Source organism: Lissotriton vulgaris, chromosome 6 (genome assembly GCF_964263255.1).
Source record: "Lissotriton vulgaris chromosome 6, aLisVul1.2, whole genome shotgun sequence".
NCBI classification, from domain to species: domain Eukaryota; kingdom Metazoa; phylum Chordata; class Amphibia; order Caudata; family Salamandridae; genus Lissotriton; species Lissotriton vulgaris.
In genome coordinates this window covers 696,528,386-696,540,807 of record NC_141694.1, presented here as the reverse complement: position 1 = coordinate 696,540,807, position 12,422 = coordinate 696,528,386, and the positions used below count along the sequence as shown (strand labels likewise).

At 45.4% G+C, this 12,422-nt stretch overlaps 1 protein-coding gene across 1 annotated transcript in view; it reads left to right on the top strand.

Annotated features, from left to right (window-relative positions):
- Nucleotides 1-12,422, top strand: part of LOC147707857 (uncharacterized) — a 910,329-nt gene that overhangs the window by 787,988 nt on the left and 109,919 nt on the right. The window contains exon 44 of the mRNA XM_086925682.1: nucleotides 8,315-8,524. Within this exon, the coding sequence (XP_086781808.1) occupies nucleotides 8,315-8,524 (210 nt within the window). The remainder of the gene's footprint in view (nucleotides 1-8,314; nucleotides 8,525-12,422) is intronic.

Genomic DNA, 12,422 nt, shown 5'->3' with positions numbered 1-12,422 from the left:
CCTCCCTCTATTTCAGGTTTTCAGTCTTTCTCTCCACCTTTCTCTCTGGCTTCCGCTGTTCCCGTATTCTTCTCTTGTCGTCACTCTCGTTCCCTCACTCATTTTCATACCTGTCCATTTTATTTCCCTCTCTTCATCCTTTCCGCTTATCTCAACATTTCATTGTTTTCCTCCCTCTTTTCATTTTCCCCTCCAATTTTCCTCCTTCCTCTCCCAGTTCATCCTTACTGCTAACCCTTCACCCCAACTAATTCTCCTCCCACCTATCTTCGTTCTCATTATCACTTTCTCTCATACAAACTCATCTCTCACTCTCCTCACTACAGCACTGCCTCTCTGTCCCCCATCGTCTCTCCCACTCTCACTTTCTTTTCGCAGTCTCTTAAAATCTCTAATGCTCTTTTGCCTTCTCACTTCCTTCCCACACCCACGCACCTGTACTCTAATCTATTGAATTAACTCCCCACACACTCTTTTTGTATCCCTCTCCTGTTTTCTCCTCACCCTCTGGCTTCTCTCTACCCCAGCCCCTCTCCCACTTTAAAGTTCCCCGCGAGCCTTCTCTTTGGCTGCGGCCAGTGCCTCGCAGCACCCCTTCTCGGCGCTCTCTGGAGCCGCCGTCACACCGCTGTGCGGCTCATGGCTGCCGGCGCAGCCTTATTACCCATTAGCCGCCTGGCGCAGTCATTCTTGCACTCATGGGCCATCTATAATTGTCCGTCTCGGCTACAAATTGCCTCTCCCCACAGGCCCATTCGCATAAATCCTACAAGCTCGTCCAAACCTGCTCCAGAGTGCGCGAGCGCGCCGCCAATAATGGATAAATCTCCACTAAATGCTTCCTTCAATTAAGGCAGGGAAAAAAATAATAATCTCCCGGTTTTATGTCACAAAACATTAGCAAATGCAGAATCATTTGGGGGGAGCGGAATATGGGGTCTTTTGGCAGGGACGCCGTGTTACATCATGACGCCAGAATGCAGGCTCGTGAAGTTCATAGAGGGTTAGTGCACATTTTGGTGATTCTCCTCCCCCCAGTGTACTTTTTTTAAAAACTTGTTTAACTTGTTTCTTTGAGGTATGCTTCAGGCTTGAGTGTTGGCGCCCATTTCACAGAGCGGCACGTAATCTCCCTGTGCCACCCTCGATGCCACTCCCACAACACTGCTTGTTGCTCTTTAATGCTCGATCCAGACTCATTTGTGCAGTTACTTTAAGAGGCTGAATGGGAGCGTCGAGCTGCGTTAACCTGTGCCTCTCTGCGCGGCCTTCTCTGTAAATCTGTTTAAACACTGAGCGGTGGAATGCGTACATTTCTCTTCCATGTGGCAACACGATTATGTGATGAAACTAGTTTCAAGTGCATGGGCGCTGCGCTTTGTTTCAGCCCGGCACCCGCCTTCAAGTTAGGAAAAACTACTCCGAGCGGGGGCTCCAGGTCACGGACCTTATTCAGTGTGAATACTTTAGCTGCACTTTATTTTCAGCTTAATATGACATTTTGGTCCGTATGTGCAGCTTAACTACCTACATGTTTTTTAATCACATTGACCTTTAACATTTCTCCCCGTTTGGTGCCCTCCCTCTTAACACCAAAATCTACACTCCTCCCACCCCCACTTCCAGGTTAAGTAGAGTGCCCTTCGTCATCGGCCCCCCGGGTCAGCCTCTCCCGGATCACCTCTATAGCCGCAGGGGCCACGGTGATCAGCCCACCTCTCCTCCTCCCCTGCAGCAGCTGATCTACCACTGCAGTTCACACCGCTCTGCAGGTAAAGCCCTTTAATGCCTTTGTGCATGTTGAGAAAACCAGCCTGAATGCTGTCCTTTTGACCAGCAAAAACCCACCCAATCACAACGATTAAGCTGTTAAAAACGTTGTTTGTGCTTTGAAGGTGCTCTCCAGCATGTTCAAGAACTATGGAATTCATAAAGATTATTAACACCAGAAGGATCACTTCTGACATTTGATTGGTTTTTGCACTTCACTTTACTCATTCAGTACGGCTGTTGGATAGATTTTTAGGTCTCGCCTATCCCACTCACCCTCACACCCCCTCACTCACCATCACACACCATCACAACCCCCTCACACTCACACCCCCTCACAACCCTCTCACCCGCACATCCCCTCACAACCCTCTCACCCTCACACCTCCTCACTCACCCTCACACACCCTCACCCTAACACACCCTCACTCACACTCACCCTCAACCCTGCTCCCTCACACACCCTCACCCTCACACATCCCCTCACACACCCTCACCCACCCTCACCCACCCTCACCCTCACACACCCTCACCCTCAACCACACCCCCTCTCACACACCCTCACCCTCACACCCCCTCACCCACCCTCACTCACCCTCACACCCCTCACCCCCCTCACTCACCCTCACACCCCCTCACTCACCCTCACACCCCTCACTCACCCTCACCCTCACACCCCCTCAGCCTCACAACCCTCTCACCCTCACACCCCCTCACCCTCACAACCCTCTCACCCTCACACCCCTTACCCTCACCAGCATAGCATAACAAAACATAGCATAGCATAACAAAACACAACATAGCATAGCATAAGAAAACACCGCATAGCATAACAAAAAAAGCATAGGATAGCAAAACATACCATAGCATAACAAAACAAAGCATAGGATAGCAAAACATAGCATAACAAAACAAAACATAGCAAAGCAAAACACAACATAGCATAGCATACCAAAACACAACAAAACATAGCATAGCATAACAAAACACAACAAAACATAGCATAACAAAGCATAGCATAACAAAACATAGCATAACAAAACATAGCAAAACAAAACATAGCAAACCAAAACATAGCAAAACAAAACATAGCAAAACAAAACATAACAAAACAAAATATAGTATAGCATAACAAAACCCAACAAAACATAGCATATATAACAAAACATAGCAAATGACAAAGCTATTAATTTAGCTATTTTAAAGAATAACACATACATAAAAATCTTTGATTTATAAGACCAATAGCTCAAACTTTCCTAATGCGAGCCCTATTGCATTTCCAATGCTTGTTTTTTGGTTTTTTTTGCTCGTTAGTTTCTTTAGGCACACTTCCCCCGCTTTAAAATAGTTTACCTTCTGCCACACTGACGGCCTCGGGCGCTCTTTGCTTGTTAGTTTTTGCTACAGTGCTTCCTAACATCTCACTCCTTTTTAGGTCGCGCCTGCTGTCGCAAAGCGATCTATTGTAATCATTTCAGTCCTTTTCCCGTAGAGAACGCAAAGGTCACATAAACTCAGGGGGACGAGTGGCCCAAGAGCTCATATTACAGAATAAGGAATGCAGCATGCCAATCACAAACAATTCATAAGCTCATTGCGTGGTCCAGGCTTCCTCCGGAATGCAAACACGTACAGGTTTATCACGAATGTGGTTTGGTTGTACCAATAGCAGCAACGTTTCCCAAACACAGAGTAGTGTTTGTGTGCCAATGTAAAAACACAAAAAAACACACTCAGCCTTGCCCTACGCCCCACAGCTTTGCAGTTGCAGATTCAGAGTGCAGATTGTGAGTACAGAGTGCAGATTCAGAGTGCAGATTGTGAGTGCAGAGTGCAGATTGTGAGTGCAGAGTGCAGATTGTGAGTGCAGAGTGCAGATTCAGAGTGCAGAGTGCAGATTCAGAGTGCAGAGTGCTGATTCAGAGTGCAGAGTGCAGATTCAGAGTGCAGATTCAGAGTGCAGACTGCAGATTCAGAGTGCAGACTGCAGATTGTGAGTGCAGATTGTGAGTGCAGATTGTGAGTGCAGATTGTGAGTGCAGATTGTGAGTGCAGAGTGCAGATTGTGAGTACAGAGTGCAGATTGTGAGTACAGAGTGCAGATTCAGAGTGCAGATTCAGAGTGCAGATTCAGAGTGCAGATTCAGAGTGCAGAGTGCAGATTCAGAGTGCAGATTCAGAGTGCTGAGTGCAGATTGTGAGTGCAGATTGTGAGTGCAGAGTGCAGATTGTGAGTACAGAGTGCAGATTGTGAGTACAGATTCAGAGTGCAGAGTGCAGGTGCAGAGTGCAGATGCAGAGTGCAGATTCGGAGTGCAGAGTGCAGATTCAGAGTGCAGATTGTGAGTGCAGAGTGCAGATTGTGAGTGCAGAGTGCAGATTCAGAGTGCAGATTCAGAGTGCAGATTCAGAGTGCAGAGTGCAGATTCAGAATGCAGAGTGCAGATTCAGAGTGCAGAGTGCAGATTGTGAGTGCAGAGTGCAAGTGCAGAGTGCAGATTGTGAGTGCAGAGTGCAGAGTGCAGATTGCAGATTGCAAGTGCAGAGTGCAAGTGCAGAGTGCAGATTGTGAGTGCAGAGTGCAGATTGTGAGTGCAGAGTGCAGATTGCGAGTGCAGATTGTGAGTGCAGATTGCGAGTGCAGAGTGCAGATTGCGAGTGCAGAGTGCAGATTGTGAGTGCGGAGTGCAGATTGTGAGTGCAGAGTGCAGATTCAGTGTGCAGAGTGCAGATTCAGTGTGCAGATTCAGTGTGCAGAGTGCAGATTCAGAGTGCAGATACAGAGTGCAGATTCAGAGTGCAGAGTGCAGATTCAGAGTGCAGATTGTGAGTGCAGATTGTGAGTGCAGATTGTGAGTGCAGAGTGCAGAGTGCAGATTGCAGATTGCGAGTGCAGAGTGCAAGTGCAAGTGCAGATTGTGAGTGCAGAGTGCAGATTGTGAGTGCAGAGTGCAGATTGTGAGTGCAGATTGTGAGTGCAGATTGTGAGTGCAGATTGTGAGTGCAGATTGTGAGTGCAGATTGTGAGTGCAGATTGCAGATTGCAGAGTGCAGATTGCAGAGTGCAGATTGCAGATTGCGAGTGCAGAGTGCAAGTGCAGAGTGCAGATTGTGAGTGCAGAGTGCAGATTGTGAGTGCAGAGTGCAGATTGTGAGTGCAGAGTGCAGATTGTGAGTGCAGATTCAGAGTGCAGATTCAGAGTGCAGATTCAGAGTGCAGATTCAAGATTCAGAGTGCAGAGTGCAGATTCAAGATTCAGAGTGCAGAGTGCAGATTCAGAGTGCAGAGTGCAGATTCAAGATTCAGAGTGCAGAGTGCAGATTTAGAGTGCAGATGCAGAGTGCAGTTAAAATGTTGCTAGGCTAGGGCTTTAAAGACACCCCAAACGTGGAAAAGACTGCTGTTTTTCTTTGGTTTTGTCCAATCTTGTCCAGACGGTCACACCTAGTATTTTTTTGCAACTATCTTTTCTCCTAAAACATTAATATGCAGGATTGCTGAGGGGTCTCCCCTGTCAGTCCTCGTGGTTGTTTTTTGTGAAGCCCCTGCAAGAAATGGCCATAAAACAATTGGCTGTTTCAGTTGTCTAGAAACACCACAGATTCTGCTTGACCTGGGCGTGCTCCATGACTTGCAAGTGGAAGTTCACAGACAACTACATAAAAAAAAAGCATTTGCAATGCAATAGGTCTCGCATTTGCGAGAGTTTAACCTATTGGCATTGTAAATGACAATGCCTTTTATTTATGTTTTAAAAACCAACACATAAATAAAAGACATTGCCATTTACAATGCCAATAGCTCAAACTCTAACAACTGCGAGACCTATTGCATTGTAAATGCTTGTTTAGATTTTTGACATATAAAAAAAGCCTGCCGCAGCTTACTTCTCTGCATTGCGCCTTCTTTGCGGGCTCGAGTACAATTCAAGTTGTTTTAAAAAAATATAATGATTACACCAGAAAAGCTGCAAGCGGCAAGATTTATTCAGTTCCAGCCTGGAGTATGCGCTGGATTCTCAACATTTCTGAAAGAACATGAAATAATGTACCGCAACATGCCCATTATGTGAACACTCCGCAGAGATGTGTTCATTGTCGGCATGCGTATTCAGACTCTCAGAGCACTCTAACACCATGGAAACCTGAAAGTGTTTTGCTGTGCACTTTACTTTTGCTTCCCTTTTCCATTTCTTTTTCGCTGCCTCTCTCCCGTTCCCTTTCTTGTTCTGTCTTCCCCTATTTTCGTTTCTTCTCCTTTCTCTTGTGTCACCTTCTTTTCCCTCTCTCTACTTTCTCTTTTCCTCCACCCTCTCTTCTTTCTTTCTCCCTCTTTTTCTTACATTCCCCTTTCTCTCACTCTCTCTCTCTACTTTGCTCTGTTTCAGGCTCTCTCCTTTGCGAACACTTGCTCTCTCTTGCTGTCTCTCCCTCTCATAGATTTCCTTGGGACCTCCAACCACCCATAAACATTTTGCAGATGTGTTTTGACTTGAGCTGCTGGTGGGGAGAAGGCGCTGCTCTGCCTCCGGAGCCCTGTTCTCCGACTCAAAGCAGAATTAATTTAAGTTAAAAAAAAAAGTTTGTTTACCAAGGTTCATGTGCATCCAGTAGCAGCTGCCAACTGCTACAAATAATGTCAACTTCAAATATAATCTTGATTGGGTAGAAGTTTTAAACGGGGATGTTTTAACGCCAATCGGAAGCTTTTCCAAGGCGAGTAATTATTTGAAGCTGCGGCCTGTTAAGGCATGTTTGAAGCTCTTCTTAAGTCCTTCGTCTGTCACGATGATTGTTTCCAGACTGTTGGGTTCGTGGGCTCCCTGGTCTAATTTTAGCCAGACATCCACACCTGTGGCACTGAGTGATATTATGTGGATTGTATTGATGCTGTATTGAATAGAGTGTAATTATGTGAGTATTCTCTACCCTTCTCTACTCAATACAGCATCGATACAATCCACATAATATCACTCAGTGCCACATATTACCAAGCCACATAATTACACTCTACTCAATACAATATAAATACACTCCACACAACAAAACTCAAAATCACATAATTACTCCACATAATTACAATCTACTGAATGCCACATACACCCCACATAATACCACTCAATACCACATAATTACATGCCACATACTTACACTCTACTCAATACAACATAAATACAAACCACATAATATCAATCAGTGTCACATAATAACACACCACATAGTTACACTTTACGCAATACAATATAAATACACTCCACATAACATCACTCAAAATCACATAATCACACCACAGAATGAAACACTACTAAATGCAACATAAACTCCACATATTACCACTAAGTACCACATATAACACATCAGCCACAATACTCTACAACATAGCCAAAACTTAAAAATAAACAGATAATGTCCCAAAAGCGAGATCTATTGGCTGTGCCAATGCTTTTTTATAGTAGGCCTGGGCATGAAATTCTGCACTCTTCTTAGTGCACTGAGTTCTGAAAAACTCAGCGGAGCTGAGTTTTTTCCTCGTTCACACTCACCAACGTTACGCTACCCACATTTTCCTCCAGGCTGCCTCTCAGTGAGATTTCTCTACGTGGACGGTCGCGGATGGTCGCTAGCGCTCGGGTTGAGAAACCTTTTGTTCGCTTTGAGGAAGCTGCCACTCGAGTAGAATGTAGAACATCCACTCGAGTGGAAGACAGAAGCAACGGCCGGTTACACTAGGCGTGGTGCCATGTGCACTGATTTTACAGCGCGGGACAAACACCCAATGCTAAAAATCAGTGTGAATGGCGCAATGTAATACACTCCGCCGCTTGCGGAACTCTGTGCAGCAGCATTTTTTGGTTACTTCACAGAGTTCCACATAGCGTAACCCCACGAACTCTGCCCAGGCCTACTTTATAGCAGTGATTGTATTTTTGTTAAGTGGTTGGTGTTAGAGCAAGGCAGTATTTGAACAACCTACACATTTATTGCCTGCCCATGATTTCCACCTTCTGCTCACAGTTCCCAAGATACTCTGCGGAGGCACACACACACACACACACACATCGGCACAACTATGTACAAAATTCCTTGGAGGTACAGACATTACTTAACTGGTCAAGGTCAAACTCCGGATGCTTAACTCTCTTTGGACCATCACCTGCAGAGGAGATGACTGTGGAGAAAAGTTGACTCAAGTACTCATCCGGAGTGCAACAAGCACCTGGTGCCTTGATCGTTTTGCTGTAGGAATGGAGTCAATGGCAACAGCGGGACAATATATTTACTGTCTTATAAATTGATCCTTAACAAACTTATGTTTTTCTTAAAGATGCGAACATGAATTGAATATGTTCCATGTTCCACTAAACCAGGCAATATCAATCATCGGTAATCAATACAGACGCTTCTCCAATTCTGCTTTGATGGATCTTTGGGTGTTACACGATCTGTAAAAGTGTCTCGCTATTTGTTAGAAGAAGACTGGGTTGAGATAGGAAAATCTTTTTTTGAGTTTGCTGATTGAACCATTAATGGTGTATTGCAGAAGCAGCTGCTGACAGAGACGGAACACAGGCTGTCTCAGGAGCATCGGAGCCGACAGCACTTGGACCACATGAAGGCAGCCAGCATGGAGAAGCTCCTGGAAGACATAGGTGATAAGGAACAGAGACTGCAGTCTCTGGCAGATGAGGCAGAGAAATCCTCCAAATTTAACCATCTCCAGCAAAATAAAGTAAAAAAGGAAATCAAGCAGGTCTGTTTCTTCGGCAGTTTTTTTAAATCATATATATGTATCAATTTATTTAAAATAATATTAGTACCAGAGTGAACTCTACTCGTTGACCACTTCCTTTATTGTATAATCTAGCCTTTTTCCATCATTATGAATGTGGAACATTACACAGGCTTTTGGGTTCTTTTTCATGACATCAATATAGTGCATGGATGCATGCGAATGGGCGTGCATCGTTTTTGCAACTTTCGAATTGTTGCAGTATGTTTTCCCTCTTCCCATATTATGTTTGATAAGATGCTTTGGAGTGCCAATTGCTGCTCCAAACATTCGTAATAGATCCAGGTATATGATCTACTCATGGTTCCTCCACTTCACTGCTTTACTGTATAGTTTTCATTAGTGCTGTGATAGCTTGATGTTCCACTGTATTTTGACACCTTCAGAGAGTATGCATTTTCCTTTTGATATTGCCTCGTAATGTTTTTGCCAATATGGTGGCTTTTCTCAATTTCTTTTCCTTGGTAACTGTTGCAAAACAAAGTCTGAAACAATTTGTAGGTGGCTATACTTTATTCCTTGAACTGAACTTAGAGCGCAAGATTTTGGTTTTAAAGGGTCAAGGGTAAAGATATTTGCCAATTGAAAATATATCTTCTGAGTCAAAAAGCATGCCCAATGCCGATGTAGATATGTGTGTGGTGTTTCTTGGGGGTAATTGCTATTGGGTAACTTGATATCTAACTTTGTAGCATATCTGGTGTATGTATGTTTCTTTATTCTGCCCAGTGTATTATCTTGGGTGCTGCTAGTGAGTGGCATTATACTTTGGGAAAGTTGTTTTAAGCATATGATAATAATAATAGTACAGAGTTTTATAAAGCGCGAACAGCTACCTCACGAGGAGGTGTCCCGGCGCTATAGCAACAGTGTTGTGCCCGTTTAGGTCGAAGAGCTGGAGTCTAACGTGGTGCCTAGCGTGGTTGGGCAAACAGCCAGGTTTTCAGTAATCGCTTAGAACATGCTTCGGATGGAGCCTGTTGGAGAGCAGGGGGTAGCGAATTCCATAGTACCGCCACATTGGCCGAGAAGGTGCGTCCACCTAACCTGGCTCTTTTTGCTCTAGGGGCTGTAATGCGAATTTGTATTTGTGGGGGTATTTGTAAAGCGCGGCGTTCGCTCCGGAAGGAGCATCTTGGCGCTAAGTGTTCTTGATGGCCGGTCTGGGAAACAGAGCAGGATTAGATGGCTGCTCTAGTGAGATCATCGGGAAAGCTGAAGATCCAAGTCTTCAGAGCCTTTCTAAATGGTTTTTCTTGTGTTATTTGCCTGAGGTGTTTGGGCAAATTGTTCCATGCCTTGGTGGCTAGGTGGCTTAAGGTTTTACCTCCTTTCGTCTTCAGATTGTACTTTGCAGGCAGGATGAGGTTGTCCTGTGACGAACGGAGAGATCGTCTGGGGGTGTAGTGGGGAAAACGTTTGTGGAGGTATTTTGGCCCGGATTTGTTGAAAGCTCTGAAAGCGGTGATTAGAATCTTAAATAGAATTCTCTTGTGGAGAGGTAGCCAGTGTAAGGAAAGAAGGGCTGCGGAGGTGGAAGCTCTTCGGGGCAGTTTGAGTACAAGTCGAGCAGCTGTATTTAGCACGCTCTGGAGTTTAGCGAGAGTGCTCTTTTTTGTCCCTGCCAGTAAGCCGTTGCAGTAATCTAATCGGGAGATTATAAGGGCAACTGTTACGCTCTTTCTGGCGTCGAGAGGGAGGAAGTTAAAGAACTTTCTTAGGGATCTTATTGTCCCGAAGCATTTGCCGGCTACAGTCTTAGCATGGTGGTCAAATGAGAGATCTGAGTCGAAAATGACGCCTAGATTCCTGGCTGTGGTTACAGTTTGGGGGGGGGCGATTGAGTCGTCAGGCCACCAGAGGGCTGGGCGGAAGGGGGTATTCTTGCCGATAGGGAGAATCTCCGTTTTATTTGAGTTACACTTCAAATGATTTGCATTCATCCAATGGAAGACTTTCGTTAGGCAGTTCTTAAGGTTGAGTTCTGCGCTGGTGGAACTACCATCCAGAGGCACGATGAGCTGGGTGTCATCGGCGTAGGAGGTTACAGGAATTCCAAAGGATTCAATCAGGGACAGGAGGGGAATGAGGTAGATGTTGAAAAGGAGGGGACTTAGGATCGAACCCTGCGGGACACCTGAGAAAATCGTTTTCTCTTTTGAGTGAAAAGGGCCCAGAGCGACAGTCTGAGATCGGTCAGCCAGGAATGATTTTAACCAGGCTAGAGCCTGATCTGAGATCCCTATGTTCCTCAGTCTACTGATGAGGATGGAATGGGAAATGGTGTCGAACGCCGCGGTCAGGTCAAGAAGGATGAGGATTGAATTTTTTCGCTGATCTTGTAGCAGTTTGATCGTGTCTGATAGTTCTATCAGTGCTGTTTCCGTCGAATGTTTGGGCCGGAAACCAGACTGCTGCGGATGGAGTATATTATTTACTTCCAGGTAGTGTCTGAGTTCTCTGTAGACCAATTGCTCGGTTATTTTTCCTAAAGCTGGGAGTAGTGAAATCGGGCGAAGATTGGTCAAGTCAGACGGTGGTTTATTAGCCTTTTTCATCAGAGGCTTGACAATTCCTTTCTTCCACCGGGGGGGGACAATTCCTGTGTTAAGCGACGAATTGACTATGTCGTTAATTACTGGGTTGATCACGTCGATGATTTGGTGAAGGATTTTGGGGGGACAGGGATCGGAGGGGGAGCCTGATTTACAGGCCAGGATGACTTCTCTAGTTTGCGCAAGAGTTACAGGGGAGAAACTGCTCAAGTTTCCGGGAAGGGAGTCCGAGGGAGGGGGGAGTGGGGAGGTACAGAAAGGAGAAAAATTGCTTTGAATGGAGACAATTTTCTCTTCAAAATAGTCGGAAATTTTATCGCATAAGTCCTGTGATGGAGGTATTTCAGGTTGCAGAGTTTTGGGATGGGTGAATGACTTTACTATGGAAAACAGGGTCTTTTGTTTTTGGTGGGATTCTTTGATGGCGTTCACATAGTAGGACTTCTTGGCTGATTTAATACTCGAAAGATAAGATTTTCTTGTTTGAGTGTATAAGAGACGATCGTCAAAGTCATAGGACTTACGCCATTTCCGCTCTGCTTTCCTACAGAGTAGGTGAGAGGTGGCCAGTTCGGGAGTGAACCAGGGGGCATTGCTTTTGAATTTTTTATGAGAAGTGCCTTGACGTTTGGGGGGGTTTCTTGTTGTCATTTCCTGTGTGAGCCAATTGTAAAAGAGGTCGGCGTCGATTTCTACATCTCCGGACAGAGTAGGGGTATGGGATTGATCCATAGGTTTAAGAGTCAAGCTTTCTTGGACTTTTTTCCAGTTGATGGAATTGGGGGCGCGTGAGTTAGTGTTGTTACGAGAGGGGGAACGCACACTGTGGATATGAAACAAGATCAAGCTGTGGTCAGTCCAGATCTGAGGGAGTGGGGGTAGGGTGATGAGGGAAGAGAGATTGGTGCATACAGCATCTAGGGTATGACCAAGCAGGTGGGTGGGCTGTGAGATTAGTTGTTGGAGATTAAACATTTCTAGTGTTTGGAGGAAATTGATGGCTTGGGTATCAGATTTGGAATCGAGATGTAGGTTGAAATCCCCGAGTAAGGTGAAGTGGGGATATCGGAGAAGAAAGTGGCCCAGGGAGTCGCACAGTGAATCAAGAAATTCGGTGGCGTTACCGGGTGGGCGGTAAATGAGGCCACCAGAGAAGGAGGTTTGCTCGTTCAATTTGATTGAGAAACCTAGCCCTTCCGTGTTTTTTAGGGGTTCTAGGTTGAAGGTGTGGCATGGGAAGGTGTTCCTAAGTATTATGGCGACACCTCCTCCTCTGCCTTTTGGTCTGTCCTGCCTAAAGAATG